The sequence below is a fragment of the Spermophilus citellus genome (assembly GCF_964194105.1).
Source record: "Spermophilus citellus genome assembly, chromosome: 4".
NCBI classification, from domain to species: domain Eukaryota; kingdom Metazoa; phylum Chordata; class Mammalia; order Rodentia; family Sciuridae; genus Spermophilus; species Spermophilus citellus.
The window spans coordinates 135,513,856-135,538,832 of record NC_138185.1 but is presented as its reverse complement, the minus strand read 5'-3'; the positions used below and the strand labels follow the sequence as shown (position 1 = coordinate 135,538,832).

At 37.1% G+C, this 24,977-nt stretch overlaps 1 protein-coding gene and 1 pseudogene across 8 annotated transcripts in view; one reads left to right on the top strand and one right to left on the bottom strand.

Annotated features, from left to right (window-relative positions):
- Positions 1 to 24,977, bottom strand: part of TP53BP1 (tumor protein p53 binding protein 1) — a 106,432-nt gene that overhangs the window by 68,250 nt on the left and 13,205 nt on the right. For all 7 annotated transcript variants that reach the window (XR_014021687.1, XM_081292046.1, XM_081292049.1 and 4 more), the window contains exons 2-7: positions 21,495 to 21,684; positions 20,726 to 20,910; positions 20,463 to 20,553; positions 20,104 to 20,188; positions 5,561 to 5,685; positions 2,302 to 2,460 (exon numbers count right to left, since the gene is read on the bottom strand). Coding sequence is in view for 6 of the 7 variants with exons in the window: in XM_081292046.1 (XP_081148172.1) it covers positions 2,302 to 2,460; positions 5,561 to 5,685; positions 20,104 to 20,188; positions 20,463 to 20,553; positions 20,726 to 20,910; positions 21,495 to 21,501 (652 nt within the window). In the remaining variant the exon portion in view is untranslated. The remainder of the gene's footprint in view (positions 1 to 2,301; positions 2,461 to 5,560; positions 5,686 to 20,103; positions 20,189 to 20,462; positions 20,554 to 20,725; positions 20,911 to 21,494; positions 21,685 to 24,977) is intronic.
- LOC308647706 (small nuclear ribonucleoprotein Sm D2-like) lies at positions 23,285 to 23,863 on the top strand (annotated as a pseudogene). Its single transcript has one exon. The product of its transcript is annotated as a small nuclear ribonucleoprotein Sm D2-like (transcript).

Sequence of the window (24,977 nt, the reverse complement as noted above, 5' to 3'; positions counted from 1 at the left end):
ATCATGAAATTCATATGGAATAATAAAAGACCCAGAATAGCAAAAACAATGCTAAGCAGGAAGTGTGAATCAGGCGGTACAGCGATACCAGACTTCAAACTATACTACAGAGCAATAGTAACAAAAACAGCATGGTACTGGTACCAAAACAGGCGGGTGGACCAATGGTACAGAATAGAGGACACAGTAACCAATCCACAAAACTACAACTATCTTATATTTGATAAAGGGGCTAAAAGCATGCAATGGAGGAAGGATAGCATCTTCAACAAATGGTGCTGGGAAAACTGGAAATCCATTTGCATCAAAATGAAACTGAATCCCTTTCTCTCGCCATGCAAAAAAGTTAACTCAAAATGGATCAAGGAGCTTGATATCAAGTCAGAGACACGGCGTCTGATAGAAGAAAAAGTTGGCTATGATCTACATACTGTGGGGTCGGGCTCCAAATTCCTCAATAGGACACCCATAGCACAAGAGTTAACAACTAGAATCAACAAATGGGACTTACTCAAACTAAAAAGTTTTTTCTCAGCAAGAGAAACAATAAGAGAGGTAAATAGGGAGCCTACATCCTGGGAACAAATCTTTACTCCTCACACTTCAGATAGAGCCCTAATATCCAGAGTATACAAAGAACTCAAAAAATTAGACAATAAGATAACAAATAACCCAATCAACAAATGGGCCAAGGACCTGAACAGACACTTCTCAGAGGAGGACATACAATCAATCAACAAGTACATGAAAAAATGCTCTCCATCTCTAACAGAGAAATGCAAATCAAAACCACCCTAAGATACCATCTCACTCCAGTAAGATTGGCAGCCATTATGAAGTCCAACAACAACAAGTGCTGGAGAGGATGCGGGGAAAAGGGTACACTTGTTCATTGTTGGTGGGACTGCAAACTGGTGCAGCCAATTTGGAAAGCAGTATGGAGATTTCTTGGAAAGCTGGGAATGGAACCACCATTTGACCCAGCTATTCCCCTTCTCGGTCTATTCCCTAAAGACCTAATAAGAGCATGCTACAGGGACACTGCTACATTGATGTTCATAGCAGCACAATTCACGATAGCAAGATTGTGGAACCAACCTAGATGCCCTTCAATAGATGAATGGATAAAAAAAAAATGTGGCATTTATACACAATGGAGTATTACTCTGCATTAAAAGATGACAAAATCATAGAATTTGGAGGGAAATGGATGGCATTAGAGCAGATTATGCTAAGTGAAGCTAGCCAATCCTTAAAAAACAAATGCCAAATGACTGCTTTGATATAAGGGGAGTAACCAAGGACAGGGTAGGGACGAAGAGCTTGAGAAGAAGATTAACATTAAACAGGGATGAGAGGTAGGAGGGAAAGGGAGTGAGAAGGGTGATCGCATGGAAATGGAAGGTGATCCTCAGGGTTTTACAAAATTACATATAAGAGGAAATGAGGGGTAAGAGAAGAATAATACAAGTGGAAGAAAGGATTTACAGTAGAGGGGGTAGAGAGAGAAATGGGGAGGGGAGGGGAGGGGAGGGGAGGGGAGGGGGGATAGTAGAGAATAGGATAGATAGCAGAATACATCAGACACTAGAATGGCAATATGTAAATCAATGGAAGTGTAACTGATGTGATACAGCAATCTGTATACGGGGTAAAAATGGGAGTTCATAACCCACTTGAATCAAACTGTGCAATATGATATATTAAGAACTATGTAATGTTTTGAACGACCAACAATAAAAAAAAAAAAAAATAGCCAGGCACAGTGGTGCATGCCTAGAATCCCAGCTGCTCAGGAGGCAGAGGCAGGAGGATCACAAGATCAAAGCCAGTCTTAGCTACTTAGTGAGATCCTAAGCCAACTTAGGGAGACCTTGTCTCAAAACAAAAAGGGCTGGGAATGTAGCTCAGAGGTTAAGCACATCTGGATTCAATCCCTGGTATCAAAAATAAATAACAAATTAATTAATTAAAATAAATACAAAGAACTAGGAATGTAACTCAGTGGTAGAGTATCCCTGACTCCAAGCCCCAGTATCAAATAAATAAATAAGCACACACACATACACACAAACACACACCATTCTAAAAAAAGAAAAGTAATCAATTACCTACTTAACAGGAAACTTCAATCTGCAAGCCATCAACTGACAAATATTTACCAGCCAACTCTGCAAACTCACTTATATTAAGTTATATTAATTTTGGTAAAAAACTTATCAAAGAAAACAATGACTAGCTTTAGCAAGGGAGGAAAATACTTTAAAAAAAAATCCAAAAATGAGAAAACATATTTCATACCAGTATCTGCATCTGTTTCAGATAGCCTGGTATAACCAGAGTTGGTGGTTACTGAATGTAGATGCTCCTTATCCGCTTCATATGGAATAGTACGTTCTTCAACATCCTGGCTCTGGGAGAGTTCCAGAACCTCAAAGCCCAACTGTGATGAGGCAGGATCTAGGAACAAAATTCCAAGAAATCAGTTACAGTTCTACAACATTATCAATGTGCAGGTGCTGGCCCTTAGCAAAAGAGGATCATGTTCAAAGGTGCCAAAAACATTCACTGGAGAAAAGATAGCTTATTCAATAAATGGTGCTGGGAAAATTGGAAATCCACATGTAATAAAATGAAATTTTGTTCTCTCTCATCCGGCACAAAAATCAACTCAAAGTAGATCAAAGACTTAGGCACTAGACCAGAGACCCTGAATTTAACAGAAGAAAAGGTAAGCCCAAATTTTCACCATGTTGGCTTAGGAACTGCCTTCCTTTATCAAGACTCCCAAAGTGCAAGAAATAAGATTATGTGAACAGAGAGCCTACAGAATAGGAGAAAATCCTTACCACATACACCTCAGAGCATTAATCTACAGGACATATAAAGAACTCAAAAAACTTAACACCAAAAGAATAAATAACCCAATCAATAAATGGGCTAAGGAACTCAAAAGACAATTCACAGAAGAAGAAATGCAATTAATCAACAAACTTAAGAAAAAAATGTTCAACATCTCTAGCAATTAGAGAAATGCAAATCAAAAACACTCTAAGATTTCATCTCACTCCAGTCAGATGGCAATTATCAAGAATACAATCAATAAATGTTGGCAAGGATGTAGGGGAAAAGTTGCTGGTGGAAATGCAAATTGGTGTCACTATTATGGAAAGCAATATGGAGATTCCTCAGAACACTTGGAATGGAACTATTGTTTGACCCAGCTATCTCACTTCTCAGTTTATACCCAAAGGACTTAAAATCAGCATATTACAGTGGTACAGCCACATGAATGTTTACAGCAGCTCAATTCACAATAGCTAAACTATGGAACCAACTTAGGTGCCTTTCAACAGATGAATAAATTAAAAAAATAAAATGTGGTGTGTGTGTGTGTGTGTGTGTATGATAGAATATTACTCAGCCTTAAAAAAGAATGAAATATGGCATTTGCCAGTAAATGGATAGAGCTAGAGAATATACTACTAAGTGAAATAAGCCAATCCCCAAAAAACAAAGACCAAATGTTTTTTCTGATATGTAAATGCTAATTCACAATTAGGTGGGAGGCTAGGAAAGAACAGAGTTACTTTACATTAGGTATAGGATAGTAAAGGGAGGGAAGCCAATAGGGGTAGGAAGGATAGTATAATGAATCAGACATTATTACCCTAGGTACATATATAACTGTACAACAAGTGGGATTCTACATCATGTATAACCAGAAGAATGAGAAATTATACTCCATTACATATAACGTATCAAAGTGCATTCTACTGTTATATATAACTAATTAAAAAAATAAAATAAAAGCCGGGCACAGGGGCACACACCTATAATCCAGCAGCTCAGGAGGCTGAGGCAGGAGGATGGCAAGTTCAAAGCCAGCCTCAGCAACTTAGTGAGGCACTTTGCAACTCAGTGAGACCCTGTATCTAAACAAAATATAAAAAAGGGCTGAGGATGTGGCTCAGTGGTTAAGCACCACTGGATTCAATCCTCAGTACCAAAAAAAAAAAAAAAAAAAAGGGAGGGTCATGTTAAGTCCTTCACAAAGCCCTGGCCCCCAAATTTTTCCCAAAAAATCAAGAATAAGATGCTAGGGCTGGGCACTGTGGCAAATGACTATAATCTCAGCAGCTCTGGAGGCTAAGGCAGGAGGATCAGGAGTTCAAAACCAGCCTCAGGAACAGTGAGACCCTGTCTCTAAATAAAATACAAAAAAGGGCTGGGGGGTCAGGATTGTGGCTCAGTGGTAGAGTACTTGCCTAGCATGCATGATGAACTGGGTTTGATCCCTAGCACCACATTAAAAAAAAATAAACAAATAAAATAAAGGTATTGTGACCATCTACAACTAAAAAAAATATTTAAAAAAAAAAGGGCTGGGGGGCTGGGGATGTGGCTCAAGCAGTAGCGCACTCGCCTGGCATGCTTGCGGCCCGGGTTCGATCCTCAGCACCACATACAAACAAAGATGTTGTGTCCGCAGAGAACTAAAAAATAAATATTAAAATTCTCTCTCTCTCTCTCTCCCCCACCCCAACTCTCTTTAAAAAAAAAAAAAAAAAAAAAAAAAAAGGGCTGGGGATGTGGCTCAATGGTTGAGTGTCCCCGAGTTCAATCCCTGGCGCCCTCCACACCCAAGAAAAGATGCTAGGGATGTAGTTCAGTGGTAGAGTGCTTGCTTAACATGCATGAGGCATGTCTGATCCTCAGCACCATCAAAAAAAATAACAACAACAACAGCAAAAAATCAAGAGTAAATGCATTAAAAATGAAGGGGAAAAATATATGGCAGGAAAAAACTTGAGTACCACAAAATATTACAGCATCTAATATGGTAGACCATGTCTACATTCTAAAAGTGTACCATAAACTACACCCACACAAACAGCAATGCAGATGCTAAACATATATGAAAACAAATGAATACAAAGGGAGGAAGAAGGGGCTGGGGCTGTAGCTCAGTGGTTAAGCGCTTGCCTCACATGCGTGAGGCACTGGGTTCAATGTCAGCACCACATTAAAAAAATAAACAAAGATACTGTGTCCATCTACAACTAAAAAGATTATTAAAAAAAAAAAAAAGGAGGAAGAAGTTGGGCATGGTGGTGCACACCTGTAATCCCAGTTACTGGGGAGATTCAGACAGGAGGATCACCAAGTTGGAGGCCAGTCTCAGCAACTTAGTGAGACCCTGTAACAAAATAAAAAATATAAAGGGCTGGGGATGGAGCTCAGTGGTAAAGCACCACTGGCTTCAAACTCAAGCACTAGGGTAAAAAAAAAAGGGCGGGGGGAGGAGAAAGAGTCAATATGCAGAAAGGGGACTATCCAAAGAGCTATAAACTCCAGAACACCAAGTTAGCGATCTAAATTGTGGAATAGTGAGCTCATAAAGCTCATAATTGTAAATTATGAGCAAATTTCTTAATGACTCTTAAGTTAATCATGACAAAAACAACCTGATAAAATAAACAAAATTGAGACACCTACACTATCACATTAAAGGAATATAAAATAATCTACTATCTTGAAAAAGGAAGGCATAAGCTACCTTCAGCAGCAAAGGAGTGTGTAGTATCTTCTGAAATATCTTCTTCTACCTCCTCTTTCTCCTTTTCTTCCAACTCTTCCTTCTCTTCTCCATCAGGAGTGGATTCCACCGACATTCCCAGAACACTACACAGAGGAAGGACAAAATCATGTGTTCCAAATAGGTTGGGCCACTGTTCAAAGCACCTGAATTTTACTATGACTCCCTACATATATCAAATACCTCTTCCCCAAATTTGAAAATGTAAAATATCTCACCCCTCTGGTCCTCCTACCTAAGAAAGTACCCAAAAAGTCAACAACTTTTAAGATACTGCACTGAATCAAGTTACACAAAAATAAAGCAGAATTAAGGTAAAAAAAACTTTATTTACAAGCAGTGATTTTTTAAAAATCTTGTATTCAGAAGAATTACTGATAAGCAATAAGAAAAGATGTATATGGATAAGCAGGAAGGCAGTCAAAAAACACAGCTATTAAATTGGACAAAGTTCACAAAAAATAGTATAAAAACCTTAGGATACTTAGAACTGGAGAGTCCAAATAAAATACAAGTTAAAACATCTATGTAGGGGGCTGGGATTGTGGCTCAGTGGTAGAGCACTTGCCTGGCACGGGCGGGACCCAGGTTCAATCCTCAGCACCACATAAAAAATAAAGGCATTGTGTTGTGTCCATCTACACCTAAAAAATATAATATTAAAAAAAAAAATCTATGTAGGGGGCTGGGGTTGTAGCTCAGTGGTAGAGCACTTGCCTTGCACGTGTGTGAGGCATTGGGTTTGATTCTCAACACCCATAAAAATAAATAAGTAAAGGTTCATAGACAACAAAATATAAAAGAAAACTATGTATTTAAAAGAAGTTAACAACAATCAAAAAACATGATAGAACTAAAACACTAAATTAGGAAAATACCTACAACAAATATAACAAAATATTAAATTACATAAAACAAAGAATTTTTGTGTTTTTTCCTAATTAGACTTTTTGGATTTTTATCAACTTTTAGCTGTATTACTTCTTTTCTATTTCATGTTTCTGCTCTTACTCTTATTTTTTTCCTCCCTACTATCTAATTTGAAAGTAATCTGATTGTTAATCTAACTTCTTTCTGATACAAGTACTTTAAATTGTAAGTGTTTATCTGAGTACTGTTTCATCCCAGAAATTCTGATATTTTAAGCTTTTGTTATCACTTAATTCAAAACACTTTTTTAGGCTGGGCGCAATGGGCATGCCTATAATCCCAGCGGCTTGGGAGGCTGATGTAGAAGGATCATGAGTTCAAAGATTAACAACTTAGTGAGGCACTTAGCAACTCAGTGAGACCCTGTCTCTAAACAAAATATAAAAAATGGCTCAGTGGGTGAGCACCCCTCAGTTCAGTCATCAGTACCAAAAAAGCCCACTTTTTATTTACTTTTCTTGTGCTTTCTTCTTTGACCTGTGAGATATTTATAAATATGCTGTTTAATTTTGAAGAAGTTGAGACATGGGGATGGGGTTCTACATATCTTAAGGTGATTGATTTCTAATGTAATAAATCATGCAGGAAACACAGTCTGCATGATTTCAAATTAAAAAAAATAAGTGATAGTAACCTATAATTTTCTTTATTATAACTGTCAGGTTAGTATAAATGTTAGGTTGTTCTCAAAATTAATTGGTAGAATCTGCCCATTTTTTCTATTTTATGGAAGAGTTTTTGTAGATGAGTTTTGTTCTTTCCTTTTGTGAAGACTGAGTTATTTTTTCCTTTGTCGAAGCCATTTGGGCCTGGTTTCTTCTTTAATTATAATTCAATTACTGTAATAAATTTCATTTTTTTAATTAAAAAAAAAAGAATTCATACAAAGATTCCCGATAAATGACAGCAGTCAACTCATTGAAAAAAAATAAATAAATAACAAGTACCTTTACACACATAAAAGAATCAAAGAAACCAATCTTACCAAACAAATCAGAAAAAAACATTTTAAATACCATTCTACTACTCACTGCCACCCAAACTAAGGTAAGATACACATCATCATATTGTTTATATAAAAACAGAGTATAGCTGGGCACGGAGGCACACACCTGTAATTCCAGTGGCTTGGAAGGCTGAAGTAGGAGGATAACAAGTTCAAAGTCAGCCTCACCAACTTAGGCCCTAAGCAACTTAGTGAGACCCTGTCTCAAAGTAAAAAATAAAAAGGGTAGGGATGCAGTTCAGTAATTAAGAGTGTTCCATGGGTTCAATCCCCAGTATTGCAAAAATATTTTTTTTCAAAATTTAAGAACAGCCAGGTGCAGTGATAAAGTCTGTAATCCCAGTGATTTGGGAGCTTAGGCAGGAGGATCGACAATTCAAAGCAACTTAGCAAGACCCCAAGCAACTCAACAAAACCCTGTCTCTAAATAAAATATTAAATTAACTAGCAATGTGGCTCAGTGGTTAAGTGTCCCTGGGTTCAATCCCCAGTACCAAAAAATAAAAAATAAAACATTTAAAAATAAAGGGATCCTTTCTGGAGAACAACTTGGAAATATGTTCATAGCAGTAATTTATTTCAAACATTTCAATTTTAAGAAATAATCTGAAATGTGGAAAGATCCTTATGTAAACTTACTTCTAAAAGTTTACTGTTATTAGGAAACAACCTGTTAAGTTTAGCATTAGCAAAATGACTAAATAATTCCATAATCTATAAAATGAAATATTGGGCCAACATTAACAATGTTTGAAACAATCAAATGCAATGTGTGAAACAAGACTGGATACTGGGTCCAAAAAAATAAATAAATAAAATAAAGTTAAAACTTAATTGCTCATACTAAAATGGGTTGGCACAAATATATAGCCTAGCATTTATAACAATTAACTTGTTGAACTATAAATGGCTTTTTTTGCAAAGGAAAAAAAATAGATACTGAAAAAGATTATTGTTCTTAGTTATTAGTCATTCATAACCTTGCTTAAGTATTTCTTAGTTCAACATAGATATTTTCTCCTTACCATGTTTTTTTAAAAAACAGTCTATTTCTTGACTTTGAACTTAAAATTTTAATCATAACTTGTCATATATACATCATTCAGTGTATCTTAAGTTGGTAGCTGAGGGTATTTGGCATCAATATTTGCAATAATACAAGGAAAAGGATAAACAATTCTTTGTTTACCAAGGGGTGGAGTGATGTGGATTTATCTGTTTTCTGTTCTGTGAGTCTAGACTGTCAAACCATTTTATCAACTAAACTTAGAAAATTTGAAATCATCTTATAACTTAAGACTCTGATCTCTGAAATCATAATATCTGTTTCCTTTCTGTATAGATATTGATAACATTACTCTCTGACTATAAAATGTTCTCAGTGGAAATTTAAGCTTGATTAATGTTATTTCAGCAGTTACTTAATTACTTCTGCCACTGTAAATGATACTAATGCCAGCAGAACTTCCAGATCTTTCAGACTGTAGATAAATTAGTTTGTCATAGTAAAACTTTGTCATTTCTATAAATTAGTTTGTCATAGTAAAACTTTGTCATTTCTACAAGCCTTTTATGACAAACCAGGAATTAATTGTATAAATAAAAACTATCAATCATGAGTAATACTGGTATAATTATTTGCTGCTGCTGTGCTAATTCTGAATATGAAAATTTAAAAATCTATGCCTACCAAAGGTATCTTTTGGAGTTTTTTGGGAGGAGGAAAACTGGAAAATTAAATTCCAATTTTGCTGGAAGACTCTTACTTCTTCAGGTTTTTTTACTCTTCAGTCTTCAGTTTTTCTAGAAATTTCCTTATTCAAAGTTCAAAAGTTCACTGGAATATTCCTTTTGGACAAAAACTCTTCATTCCCAGTCTTACTGTATTGGAAATTTATACCGAGCTGCTGTTTAAAACTTACCAGGGGGTTTTTCTATTTCATACTTAGCTTTATGGCTACTGAACTTCCTTTATTCTTTCAGGTGGGCTTCAAATTTGCTCTAATGTGAAATTAAATTTCACTAATGTGAAATTACCTGTAAGTATTCTGGAAAGTAAGCAGGTTATTTAAAATGCTATAACAGTCTTGCAGGATTAAACAATATTTTAATTAATTGTTATCACTTGGGTGTTAACAATCCCCCATGTACAACCAATATGAAGGAATAATGCCACATTTTTCCACTGTACTAGGAAGATAAAACAAATGGTAAACATTAATCAAGGTATTCTGTATTGTCAGGGCATGCACATTCTAAAGAATTAAGTACTGGGCTGGGGATGTGGCTCAAGCGGTAGTGCGCTCGCCTGGCATGCGTGCGGCCCGGGTTCGATCCTCAGCACCACATACCAACAAAGATGTTGTGTCCGCCGAGAACTAAAAAATAAATACTAAAAAAAAAATTCTCTCTCTCTCTCTCTCTCTCTCTCTCTCTCTCCCCCTCCCTCCCTCCCTCCCCCCCTCCCCTCTCTCACTCTCTCTTTAAAAAAAAAAAAAAAAAAAAAAAGAATTAAGTACTAATTCAACAACACTGGCTTCTTCACCTCTGTCAATTGTATGAAACCCTACTCATTTTCCCTAATACTGTAATGTTCATACTTGTACAATCTTCTCTGTCATGTCTTTAAGTTTTACTTTTCATTAACCATTACCTGATATTAGTTAATAGAACTTCTTATGACAAAACAAAATGTTTTAATTCTAAAAATAAACACAATATGGTAGAAGGTTGGGGCTGTAGGCTCAGTGACAGAGCACTTTCCTAGCACACGTAAGGCACTAGATTCAATCATTAGCGCCACATAAAAATAAACAAAATAAAGGCATGCTGTCCACCTACAATAACAAAAATACTTAAAAAAAAAAAAAAAATATATATATATATATATATATATATATGGGCCAGGCATGGTGACACATGCCTGTAATCCCACTGGCTCAGGAGGCTGAGATAGAAGGATCTCAAGTTCAAAGCCAGCCTCAGCAATTGTAAGGCACTAAGCAACTCACTGAGACCCTGTCTCTAAATAAAATACAAAATAGGACTGGGGATGTGGCTCAGTAGTTGAGTGCCCCCAGTTCAATCCCTGGAACCAAACAAACAAACAACAACAACAACAACAAAAAACCAATATGGGAGACATCTTTGACACAATTGGGAAAATATGAATATTAACTATATTATTTGATAATATGCAGTTATTATTTTCTAAGGTATAATAATGACACTATGATCATATAAGATATTTATTCTTAGGGGAGAAATGTTAAAGTATTCAAACCATTCAGTATTTCATAAAAGTACACACACACACGAACATACACAGAACAGACGCATATTCTTTAATCTCTTCTGTAAGTTAAACTTTTGAAATAGGGCTGAGTTGTAGCTCAGTGGTAAAATGCTTGCCTACCACATGTGAAACACCACATAAAAATAAAAAATAAATAAAATAAAGGCATGCTGTCCATCTACAACTATAACAAATAAATAAATGAAGGTATTATGTCAATCTATTAAAAAAAATTTTTTTAACTTTTAAAGTAAGAACTCAGGAAAAATGTTACATACAAACTTACTTTCCATGTGATGTCAACTATGTAAATTAAATGCACAAAAAAAGAACAAATATGCCAAAATGTTTACAGCAATTAGCCTCTGGGTGGCAGGATTAGAGATGACATTTTTTGCTTCCTTACAACTTTCTACATGTAGTAATTCATACAAAGAGCATTCAACCTAACTTTAATATAAAAGAGGAGAAAACAGACTTGCAGAGTTGGGGACCATGATCCAAGGAAGAGAAAAAGGACTAAGCAAACATGTTCACAAAAACAGCCAGGCATTGTAGCGCATGTTTGTGATCCCAAAACTAGGGAGGCTGAGGCAGGAGGATCACAAGTTCCAAGCCAGCCTCAGCAACTTAGTGAGGCCCTAAGCAACAGGGAGACCCTGTCTCAAAACTGGGGGAAAAAAAGGTGGGGAACAGGGATGTGTCAGTGGTAAACTTTCAATCCATAGCACCAAAAATTAATTAATTAATTAATTAAAATAAAATAAAACATAACATTACCCATACAACTGGGAGGACCAAATTCATGATCTTGCAAAATATGGGGAAAGTCCCAGAGCAAATGTGACAAAAGGTACCAGAGAAGCAATTAAAAAGACAGCACAAAACCACTTATCTGATTCTTCTCAGTCTCTTGGTTCTTCCTCATGTCTCTGACCTCTGAATGCTGTTGGGCTCAGTGAGTCCCTAGACCTCTTCTTTAGCTATATTTGCCCCCTTATCCAGACTCCTGGTTTTGATATGCTTAAGACTCTGCAATGTGAGGGCTGGGATTGTGGCTCAGCAGTAGAGCACTTGCCTAGCACGTTCGAGGCCCTGGGTTCGATCCTCAACACCACATAAAAATAAGTAAATAAAATAAACGTTTTTTTGTTTGTTTTTAAAGACTCTGCAATGTGAAATTCCAGCCTAGATCTTTCCCCTGAGCTTCAGACTTGTACAGGCAGGTGGATGCTCAAAAGATAGCTCAATTTTAACCTGTCTAAAACTGAATTATTCCTCCTACATTCCTCCATCTCAATTAATAGCCACACTATTCTTCTTTTTTTTTTTTTTTAAGAAAGAGTGAGAGGGATACTGCCACATCGATGTTCATAGCAGCACAATTCACAATTGCTAGACTGTGGAATCAACCCAGATGCCCTTCAATAGATGAATGGATAAAAAAAATGTGGCATTTATACACCATGGAGTATTACGCAGCACTAAAAAATGACAAAATCATGGAATTTGCAGGGAAATGGATGGCACTAGAGCAGATTATGCTTAGTGAAGCTAGCCAATCCCTAAAAAACAAATACCAAATGTCTTCTTTTTTTTTTTTTGTTTTCTTTTTTCATTCTTTCTTTTTTTTTTTAATTATTTTATTGTTGGTTGTTCAAAACATTACATAGTTCTTAATATACCATATTTCACAGATTGATTCAAGTGGGTTATGAACTCCCATTTTTACCCCGTATACAGATTGCTGTGTCACATCAGTTACATTTCCATTGATTTACAAATTGCCTTTCTAGTGACTGATGTATTCTGCTGTCTATCCCATTCTCCACTGTCCCCCCTCCCCTCCCCTCCCCTCCCCTTCTCTCTCTCCATCCCCTCTACTATAAATCGTTTCTTCCACTTATATAATTTTTCTCCTACTCCTCCTTTCCTCTTATATGTAATTGTGTATAACCCTGAGGCTCACCTTCCAATTCCATGCAATTTCCCTTAACTCTCACTTTCCCTCTCGCCTATCATCCCTGTTTAATGTTAATCATCTTCTCCAGCTCTTCATCTCTACCCTGTCCTTGGTTACTCCCCTTATATCCAAATGTCTTCTTTGATATAATGAGAGCAACTAAGAACAGAACAGGGAGGAAGAGCAGGAAGAAAGATTAACATTAAACAGAGACATGAGGTGGGAGGGAAAGGGAGAAAAAAAGGGAAATCACATGGAAATGGAGGGAGACCCTCATTGTTATACAAAACTACATATAAGAGTTTATGAGGGGAATGGGATAACAAACATGGAGGGAAATGAATTACAGTAGATGGGGTAGAGAGAGAAGATGGGAGGGGAGGGCAGGGGGGATAGTAGAGGATAGGAAAGGTAGCAGAATACAGCAGTCACTAATATGGCAGTATGTAAAAATGTGATGTGTAACCGATGTGATTCTGCAATCTGTATTTGGGGTAAAAATGGGAGTTCATAACCCACTAGATTCTAATGTATGAAATATGATTGGTCAAGAGCTTTGTAATGTTGTGAACATCCAATTAAAAAAAAAGAGAAAAAAAAAAGAAAGAAAGAAAGAGTGAGAGAGAGTGAGAGAATTTTTTTAGTATTTATTTTTTAGTTCTCGGCGGACACAACATCTCTGTTTGTATGTGGTGCTGAGGATCGAACCCAGGCCACATGCATGCCAGGCGAGCGCGCTACTGCTTGAGCCACGTCCCCAGCCCACACACTATTCTTCTTGCTTGAACCAAAACCCTAGAATTATTGTTACCTCCTTCCTGTCTCTATACTCCAAATCTGATCCATCTTTAAAACCTATTTTCAAATCTCAGAATCTCACTATTCTTCATTCTCTTCTACCCTAAACCAGCCATTGTTATATTTTACCTAAGTTATTTCAGTAGTCTCCTAAAATAATTTCTGGAGTGTCTTTATGGCTCTGCCCTTGTCTCTCCTTTATTCTACCCAGTCGTTGTGGCACATATCTGTAATTCCAGCAACTCAGAAGGCTGAGGCAGAAGGACTGAAAATTCAAAGACAGCCACATCATCTTAGTGAGATCCTGAGCAACTTAGCAAGATCTTTTCTCAAAATTAAACATAAAATGGATTGGGAATATAAATCAGTGGTAGAGTACCCCTAGATTCAATCTCCACATCCTGCCCCAAAAATCTAAGATCATGCATTCCTCTGCTCAAAACACTTAAATGCCTTTCTATCTCACCAAAAATAAAAGCCAAATTGCTCATGTTAACCCATAAAGTTTACATAAACTGGTCCTTTTTTTTCTCTAACTCTTCTCCTATTTCTGTTAGTCTGCTCCACTCCTATCATATTAACCTCCTAGCAATTTCTCAAATACTCCAGTCATGTCCATACTTTGCAAGTGCCATTCTCTATGTATGGACAGTACTTAACTCAGGTAACAGCAGAGATCACTTATTCACTTTAGATTTTCAATCAAATGTCTCATCAGAGAAGCATTCCCTATTCATCCAGTATAAACTTGTAACTCCTTAATCCTTCCTATTCCCTTACCTTTTACTTTTCTCTTCAGAACTTATCAATATCAAATGGTATCTCTCTCTCTCTCTCTCTCTCTCTCTCTCTCTATATATATATATATATATATATATACACACACACACACACATATATATTTATTTACTTACTTAATCTTCATATATTACTACATTCCATACAAGAATGTAAGCCACATTAAGATCTAGGGTTTTGCCAGGCATGGTGGTGCACACCTGTGATCCCAGCAGCACGGGAGGCTAAGACAGGAGGATCACAAATTCAAAGCCAGCCTCAGCAAAAGTGAGGCACTAAATAACTCAGTGAGACCTTGTCTCTAAATAAATACAAAATAGGGCTGAGGACATGCTCAGTGGTCGAGTGCCCCTGAGTTCAATGCCTAGTACCATCCCCCCAAAAAAGATCTAGGGTTTTAATTTCTTCTGATCCTTTTGTATCCCTAAAACCCAAGAACATTTGGCATGTAGGAAATACGCAATTAAAATATTTATAAAATAATTAAGTAAATAGAAGAGGGTTAAAATAAATCGGAGTATAGACAAAAAATAGTACTGAGGTTAAACTTTTCTTCACTGTCTAAAAATAATGTAAAAAGAAAATAAAATTTAATTACTTAGAAATACAAAAGGAGCCAGAAGAACTAAAATAATTATTATCAAAAATTGGGAGAGGGGCTGTGGATGTGGCTCAAGCAGTAACACGCTCGCCTGGCGTGCGCGGAGCGCGCTGGGTTCGATCCTCAGCACCACATATAAATAAAATAAAGATGCTGTGTCCACCAAAAACTGAAAAATAAAATAAATATTAAAAAATCCTCTCTCTCTCTCTCTCTCTCTTAAAAAAAAAAATTGGGAGGGAAAAAAGTGGGGAGGATTACTGATGAGTTAAACTCCCATCTCTTATTATCAGAATTCATTTGTTCTAATCTGATAAAATAAGAAATGACAGTACAATATTATTACTTTATACAGAAAAAAACATTTATAGTTTTACAACAGTATTAGATCTAGGAAGACAATCTCTCAGAGTAGTAAAAAATGAAGTGTTGCCTTTGTAAAAGAGAACCTAGGACAGGGAAGAACTGCTTTTCACTTTTAGGCTTTTGGGGGTTGGGGGAGGCACTAGGGATTGAACCTAGGGGTGCTTTGCCACTGATATAGCCCTTTTAACTTTTTTTTATTTTTGAGAATGGATCTCACTAAGTTGCTGAGGTTGACTTCAAACTTGCAATCCTCTAGCCTCTGCTAGAGTAGCTGGGATTATAGGCATATGCCACTACATCCAGTTTATAAACTTAAAAAAATAAAATAAGTATTTATATTATCCTATTCAAAAATATTTGGCAACTAGGAACAATGATGCATGCCTATAATCCCAGCTACTCAAGAGGCTGAGACAGGAAGATCACAAGTAAGCTAGTCTCAGCAACTTAGCAAGACCCTGTTCTCCAAAAAAAATTGAATTAAAAGGGCTAGAAATGTAGCTCAGTGGTAACAGTTCCCATGTGCAATCCCCAGTATCACAAAATAAATAAATAAATACACACATACATTTAACATATCTCATCAAAATTAAAAACTTGCTATGAAAAACCTTGTGAACAGGATTAAAAGATACAGAGTAGGAGAAAAAACTAGCAAATCACATATTCTACAGAGGACTAGTACCTAGAATACATAAAGAACTCTCAAAACACAACTGTGAAAAATAATACAATTAGAAAATGGGCAAAAGACATGAACAGGCATCCCTGAAGAGATTGACAGACAGTAAATAAAAACCTGATAAAATATTCAATATCATTTGCCACAGGGAAACACAAATTAAAGCCACAATGAGATATTATTGTACACTTATCACAGGGGCCAAAATAAAAATTAGTGAGGAGGTTGGGGATATAGCCCAGTGGTAGAGGACATGCTTAGCATGGTTAAAGGTCTGCATTCAATCACCAGCACTCCTCCACCAAAAAAAAAAAAAAACACCAAATGCTAACAAGGATAATGAGAAATTGGATCACTCATATATTGCTGGTGGGACTATAAAACAATACAAAAACTCTTGAAAAATAGTCTAGTTTTCTTAAATTAAAGACACAATTACCATACAACAAAGCAATTGAAAACCTGAGCATTATCCCAAAGAAATGAAAAATTAAGTTCATATAAAACCTATACACAAATGTTTATAGTAATTTTATCACAATAATCAAAAGCTAAATCAATCCAGATGTACTTCAATAAACAAAAGGTTAAACAAACAGTGGTATATCCATATCACTGCTTAGCAATAAGAAATAAACTACTGATATCGGCAAAACTTGGGTGGATCTCCCAGAAGTTATGCTGTTGGGGGGAAAAAAGCCAATCCCAAAAGGTTATGTATGTATCTAACATTCTGAAATGATAAAATTTTATAAATGCAGAATGAATTAGTGGTTGCCAGGGGTTTAAGTGAAGACAGAGATAGGTTTGTCTATGAGGGCAACACTAGATATTCGTGTATTGGGAACTGTTCACTATCTTGACTGTAGTGGTAGATACATTACTACACAGAAGATTAAACAGTGTAAAACTCAATATACACACCCGTACACAAATACAAATAAAACAAGAAATCTGAATAAATTCTGTAGATTTTATCAATGTTGATAAAATGGTTGTGATACTGTATTATAGTTTTGTAAAATGTTAGCATTGGGGGAAACTGGGCAAGGTATATACAGGATCTCCCTGTATTGTTTCTTATAATAGCATATCAATCTAAAATTATCTTAATTTTAAAAATGTTTGATGGGCAAGCGTGGTAACATTTACCTGTGTTCCCAGCAACTTGGGGATCTGAGGTAGGAGGATGGTAAGTTCAAAGCCAGTCTGGGCAATTCGAGATGATCCTATCTCAAAAAATATAAAGGGCTGGGCTGGGGTTGTGGCTCAGGGTTAGAGTGCTCACCCAGCATACATGAAACACTGGATTCGATCCTTAGCACCACATAAAATAAAAAATAAAGATGTTGTGTCTACCTATAACTAAAAAATAAATATCTTTTAAAAAATTAAAGAATAAAGGGCTGGGGATATAGCTCAGTGGTAGAGTACCCATAGGTTCAATCCCTAGTACTACAAAAAAAAACAAAAAAACAAAAACAGTTTAATGGGAAAATAAAAATATCTATATTTCTTCTGTATTATATTTTAGGACACTCCCTGTTTAGTTATGTCAGGCTATATCACTAGGACATTAGATAAGGTAAGATAAATTTTTTGGAATTTTATGACAGAGAAAGTTTCCCAAAGTAGACTTTCTTCCCAAAATATCTGCTTTAATAAATAAACATAAATTCATCATTAATACATGATTTAAAGAACTTTCAATCTTTTGGAATCAACCTCAAACTCCTTCCAGCTTCATGGCTTCTGCAATTGTACTTCATGTCTGGAAAGCTCCTGCTCTCACACTGCATGCTTTTCCTTAGCCCTTCAACTATTCCTAGCAAATTCATGTTTACTGTTTAGATTGCATTCCCAAAAAAGGTGTTCCCTTATTCCCCATATTAGGTTTTTTTCCCTCTTTACAATGGTTACAATCGTAAATGAAGAGCTACTTACATAATGACTTGTCTAAATCTGTCTCCCCTATTAAATTATAAGATCTCTGAAAACAAAACCCCTTTAAAGTACATGCCACAGTGCCGGCACATTATTACTGAATATAGTAATACAATCTTTTTAATAGAGAAACAATAACACATTGATGCAGAAAAGAAATTGTAGTAGTATGGAACTTCTCAAACAATACCTCTTCCTTCACAATGGAGGTAGCATGTTTCCGGTCACCCTTTTCATGACTAAGGGTGCTTAGCCTTAAAAATAAGCCTAGAATATACTCCTAAAGAAATACTATAAACTTAAATGCCTAGAAAGCAAAGCAAGGTAATAAAGATGAGTAAAGCAGGTGAGTATAGAAACAAAAGCACAAGCACTATGATAAATGACAAAGAAACACCTATCTTCAGTGTCCAACTTCAATACTGACTTATAGGACTACGGAAAACCATTGCACTCTCACGCTTCATCTAGGGGAGGTTAGCTACTAGTCACAGTCCCAACCAATTGTTGCCAATAAAGACCAGTAAAGCCAGAAACCAGAAATCCAGGTTTTACAACAAATTTCCCCATTTTTAAATTTTGCCAATTAATTCAAATATATTTTACCATGTGTGGGTCTAATAAAAACCATGAGCCCACAAGTTTGCAGACTTTTCTAAAGCATTCATTTCTACTCGCTATGGAAGAAATTTATGTGCAAATACAAAGTATAAAATATACCAGAAAAAATGCACTTCTTTTTAAGATAAAAACAAGTCTTGAGGCTGGGGTTGTGCCCAGCAAATGTGAGGCACTGGATCTGATCCTCAGCACCATATAAAAAAATAAATAAATAAGTGAATGAAACAAATAAAAGTTATTAAAAAAAAATTAAAACAAGTCTTCAATCATCTCAAGCAGATACTTTACTCTTACTATGTCCTGTTTCTACCCTGACACCTCAAGATTCCTAGAGTTGTCTGGGCTCTTCTTCAACCTTAAGAGAATTGGGACAGAAGACTAAGAAGCACTGATCAGTTAAAAAGGAAAAAGCATTTGAATCAAAAGGAACAGATTCAAAGCCTAGCTCTGTCACCTGCTAGCAATGTTTTCTAAAGAAAGTTATTTAACTTCTTCACCCATCAGTTTCTCCTAGTATATAATGGAAGAAATACAATGCCTTTAGTACAATTGTTTTGTGGATAGAATTTAAATGAAATTATAAGGGTGCTTAGCCATAAAAACACAGCTAAGCCTAGAATGTATTCCTAAAGAGATACTATAAACTTAAATGCCTAGAAAGCAAAGCAAGATAATAAAGAGGAGTAAAGCAGGTGAATATAGAAACAAAAGCACTTGCCTAACACATGTGAGGCACTGGAAATTATCCTTAGCACTATATTAAAAAAAAATTAAACAAAGTTATTAAAAAAAATTAGTCTTCTGCCCCAATTCTCTTAAGGTCAAAGAAGAGCACAGACAACTCTAGGAGTCAAACATACAACATAAGGCCTAATGCAAAGGATGAACTCAAAAACTGGACACAGTAAATGAATACTGTTTATGGTACAATTTAAATATTTTGGATCTAAAACTGGTGAGGTACTTTGGGTTGGTAAATAGAAAGCGTGCCTAACAGGTTTTTGTTCTTATTTTTGTTTGTACCAGGGACTGAACATAGGGGCACTTAACTACTGAGCCACATCCCTAGTCTTTTTATATTTGATTTAGAAACAGGGTCTCATTAAGTTACTGAGGCTGGCTTTGAACTTGCAGTCCTCCTGCCTCAGTCTCCCAAGATGCTGGGATTATAGGCAGGCACCACCATGCCCAGCACCTAATAGTTTTGATAACATGCCTAAATATTTTCTTCTAAGAAGTTATATCTTTATTAAGAGAAATGCTTGTTCTGTTTCACAGGCATAAGATAGAATACTTACAATTTGAATATTCAGCTATAAAAAATTTACCTTTGCAAAAGAGAGATTCCCAACATCAGTACTATCTATACCAGCCTCAAAACCCATTCCTTAATTCACAAAAAGATTGATTGATTTATCCTTGGGATGAGGCAACAGGTGCTCATAAGAGTTGATATCCCTTGATAAATTTAAATAAACTCCTTCAAACATTATAATATACCTGCTTGTCCTGTTAGGCTGAGGTAACTGTTCAACGACTTGACTGATGGAACCACATGTATCCAAATGAGAAGAATCCACAGGGACTGAAAAATAATAATAATAATAATAATGATAATAATAATGGGATATTAGCACAAAAGGCATTTACCAACAAACTTTCATACAAATTCAGAAATTCAGACAATACCAATCTAGTCAGCCACATCTGAACATCATGAATTTTTGAATGCTAACTATGCACCAGATATAGACTTCCTTACATACATTCATCACAACCGTATAATGTTTAATCCACTCTGCTCCAACAACACCTTAAAAAAAAAATGCAAAAGGGACTGATAGCTTTAGGCACCTCACCTGCAGCCTTGTCTTTCAAATGTTCACTGAACCCACTATTACTGTTTTCTTGTTCTTCTCCAGCAGCTTGTTCAGGATTGGACACAACATCCTAGGAAATATACATATATAATTTCCCCAATATATTCTAACAGTCCAAAATGATTTCATTTTCCCAACCAACTTTATCCAAAAAATAGTGATCTTCTAAATACTTATGTATGCTGGTTGGGCTGAATTGGGGGGAAAACTGCTCCATCATTTTCAAACAAGATATCACTCACCAACACAGGGTTCTCTTTGTGCGTCTGTAGATTCGGAAGGTGTCGAGACAGCACACTGAAGTGAGAACCAGAATCATCTTCTAGAACCTGGCTTTCAGGCTGAGAATCTTCAATTATCAGGCAAGGGGTATCTTGCTGAGAAAAATCTGAATCCAACTGACTTCCAGTAGGGTCCATCTGCTCCCCTGGAATGGAATAACAAAAGATCGGTTCTCTGTAACCTACAAGCGCCTTCCTCACGGAATCTAAGCCTAAATAATGGGGCGGAAGTACCAGGGCTGGGAAGGGGACCAGTCCAGGGCTCCTTAGATTAGAACACGATATTTGCAATCGCTGCAAGCACTTTCCTACTATACCTCTTAAGCTCCCGTTTCCTCGCTATTTACAATAAGCCTACCTATCCTTCCCTCCCTCTTCTTTTTCATCACCTACCCACAGCAACCCTTTCCCCTCCTTCCTAACCTCTACTCTCCCCGCCCCTTTTTCCATCCCCCCACAACTCTCCCTACGTCCTTCGGCCGCCTCTACTGCCCCCAAAATGCTGCTTTGTAACCTCTGTTCGCTGGAACCCCCACAGCCCTTCACGCTTCCTCAAGACCACTCAGCCTTCCTAGCTCCTGCTTCCCCACCCCCTCCTTAGGGTCCTCCAACCCCTTCCCCGTCACCGCCGCCATGCTTGCCACCCCGCCCCCTCCGGTCAGCCATCCCTTCAGACCCGAAACCCAAGCTTTCAGAGCCAAGTGAGCCCCCACTTTTCTCCAAGCAGTACCAGGCATCCCGGCGGGAGGTCCCTCGCGCTCGAGCTAGAGGTCTCTGCACGTTCCCCAGGTCCCTCCAGCTCTATCCCCAGGTCGCCACTGTCGCCACCGCCGCCACCGGCCGCGAACTCCCCCTTTTCCCGTCGCGTCACGCAGAATCGGATCGCCCATTCGCTGTTTTTGCTCGCCACTCAAGAAAGCCTGTGAATGATAGGTGGCTGAGGCAGAATGCCCCGCCCCAACGTAAGAAAAAGGAACACGGCGGCGCGTTTCCATGGCAGCTTGGACGTTGCAGGCCCTCCCCTTAATACAGCCAGAGAATGACAGTATCCTTGAACCGAAGGGACCTTGAGAGGGCATGAAATCTATTCCCCGGTCTCCAAGACGATTGTATTTTCCACTACTCAGACCCTTGAGAATCTCCACCTGCTTTCTATCGTTCATGTACCTTAAAGCCCCTTCCCTCTATTCCATGGAAAAAAAGAGTTTCCCGGCTTTCTAATAATAAAAGGGCAAAGAGGAGGATTGAGGGTAGCTAGTACCTCAGAGCTGATGAGAAGGAAGGATCTTTGGGATTTACCAAAGTCAATCAAGATCCCTTTGAGGGCCTCTCCCTGTATTCAAGGGGCCTGAAGCTTCTCACCTTACACCTCTGCCAGTTTTAGGTTTTGGGGGGGTTTGTTTGATTGTTTGTTTTCTTACATTGTCTGAGGGGCTCAGTAAGCCATATTTCTTCCCATTGCCCTTTCCAGCCTGGAAGGTATTTCAAGGTTTCATTTGTTTATCTTCGCACTTTATTTTATGGGATCACAGCCTACAGAGACTACAGCCCCAGACATGTTTTGCACCTCCCATTGAGAGAATTGAGCATTGTGATTCTCAGATCGGTGGTAAAGAGAACAGCTGTCATTCTATCGAACTCTATAAACTCAAAGATCCTCCAAGCCCTGAGATTCAATTATCCTCATTTCCTTCTTGATCATTGAACACTAACAGTTTTTGAGCTGCTTAGTAAATTGGTTCTTTTATTTTCCTTTGGTGCAAAAATAAAATGTAGCAGTTCAAAAAAAATTATCCTAATTATGATGCCAGGGTCCTATAGAGGGTGTGGCAGCTGTTACAATTATTAATGAACTAGACACCATAAGGCATATGTATTTGGTTTTTGTTGTTGTTTCTATTTAAATGGCGGTGGATCTAGCATAGAATTTTAGCCAGAACAGCTGTCAATAGAGAAAGTACCTAGCACAATGCCAACTGTATACATAGTAGGTAGTGAATAGGAGGTAGTTTTCTATCTGTACCCCAGGCTCAGAATTATTTAGGCACAGCCCAAATATGATTCTCCGTTTCTATAAATGTCCAATTTGGCACTTGAAATAAGCTAAGCTAAAGTGGAGCTTCCTACCAATCTTCTTCCTGCTGCTGTAAATTACGGTGATCATATTTTCCAAACCAAAAGACTGAGTATATGTTACTTATGTGAACCAAAGGACTGACTCTGAAATGAAATTGTCTTGAAAAAAATCTAGAATCTATTATTACTATAACTAGAATATAATTAGAATATTTCATTGGTAGAAAAAAAAAGTGAAATGAACCACACAATAGACACATTTCACTTTTTTTTAAAGAGAGAGGGAGAGAGAGAGAGAGAGAGAGAGAGAGAGAGAATTTTAATATTTATTTTTTAGTTTTTCGGCGGACACAACATCTTTGTATGTGGTGCTGAGGGTCGAATCCGGGCGGCACGCATGCCAAGCGAGCACACTACCACTTGAGCCACATCCCTAGCCCCACATTTCACTTCTTAATCTTAAAATCATTTATAATTGTCTCCTCTCTTTCTCCACTCCAATGCAAAAGACCAGTGACCAAATAAATGTAATCCCCAAAGGACCAAGTTCTTTTAATACCCAGTATAGTTAGTGACATAACACTAACTAGACAGAAACAAACAGGTCTTCCTAATTATTCAACAAACAACTCTTTGTCAAAACCATAAAACTAAAAAGGGTGGCAGTTACCACTATGAACTTTCTCAAAAAGTCCAAGAGTGAAATGAGCCCAGAGGAGTTGCTTAAGCAGGAAGAGGAGGAATTTAACACAGTTCTACTCTCTGTGCTCGCGAAGCCAGTCAAAAAAAACATACCCAAGTGCTCATCAGCTGCCATAACAAGAAGAAACTCCTGGGTCATGTGAAGGCCTTTGACAGGAACTGCAACACAATGCAGAAAATGTGAATGTGAGCACAAAGGTGCCCAAGAGTAGCAAGGGCAAATAGTTGCCAGTCAACAAGGACCGCTACATCTCCAAGATGTTTCTAAGCAAGAACTCCGTCACTATGGTCCTGCAGAACCCTCTCATTGCTGGCAAGTAGGGGCCCCTCCACACTGTTGGAACTTGCTCCTCTGCCCTGCAAAGACCTGCCCTTTGTAATGGGAATGATAAAGTCCTGTTTTATTTTTTTCTAAAAAAGAAAGAAAGAAAGAAACCAGGTGATTTAAATATCAAGAAACATGATTAAAAATAAATAAATGAGCCAGAGCCATTCCATTACTAAATAAATCAAGAGTTTAAAAAAAAACTGTGAAGAAAAACTGTGAATTCCTCGTTCGGCAGTGTGGCAATAAAATTAATCATTAAATTATCTGGAAAGATCAGAAAATACAGGCAGAATGGTTAGCTACTGAGGCTGTGACTTAATGCAGACAGGTAAGTCATAGGCCTTTAATGACTCCTAAACTGCAAAGGACCATCAGCACATCTACCTATCTAAGCCACCTCACACAGAGAGAAATCTAATCTACCTCTAAAGTCTTCCCACAGAAGAAAATTCTATTAGTCCCTATGTTAACTTACTTTAAAGTTTAACATAACTCATTGTCAGAAACTTTTCTTCTAATCATTTAATCTAAATCCTTCCTTCTAGATCTTAAAATCATTTCCTCTCATATTGTCTTTAACTAGTATATCTAAAACCTGGACAGATTCACATCAAGTTGGGATCATCTCATTTGGTCCTATAATTTCACAATAAATCTCAACCAAACAAATATAAATGTTACATTACTTGGTTTATCAGTGTTTTTCTGAGGTCCCCTCACAGACTTCTCTAAGCAGAAGAATCTCAGGCAGTTTAATCTTCTCTTACAGGTTCTATTCATCAGACATTACATTTGCTTCATGATTTTCCTCTGGAAATTCATAGTTTGGAGCTCAGTGGCAGAGAAATCTACTGAGGATCCGACAAGTACTAAATTTAATGATAGGAAAACAATTATATATCTCTTTTAAGCTGCAATAGTAAGGTACTACTAGCTGACAGTTACTTTATAACTGATTCTGACTCCTCAGCTGCCTTCCATTACACTTGAATCTACATGATCATGACCAATTATATACCAGTGATATAACTAATAACATATACTTCATTTTTCCATGTGGCAATTACTTTGCCGCTTTATGTTATCTTACCTAATAGCCAGATAGCT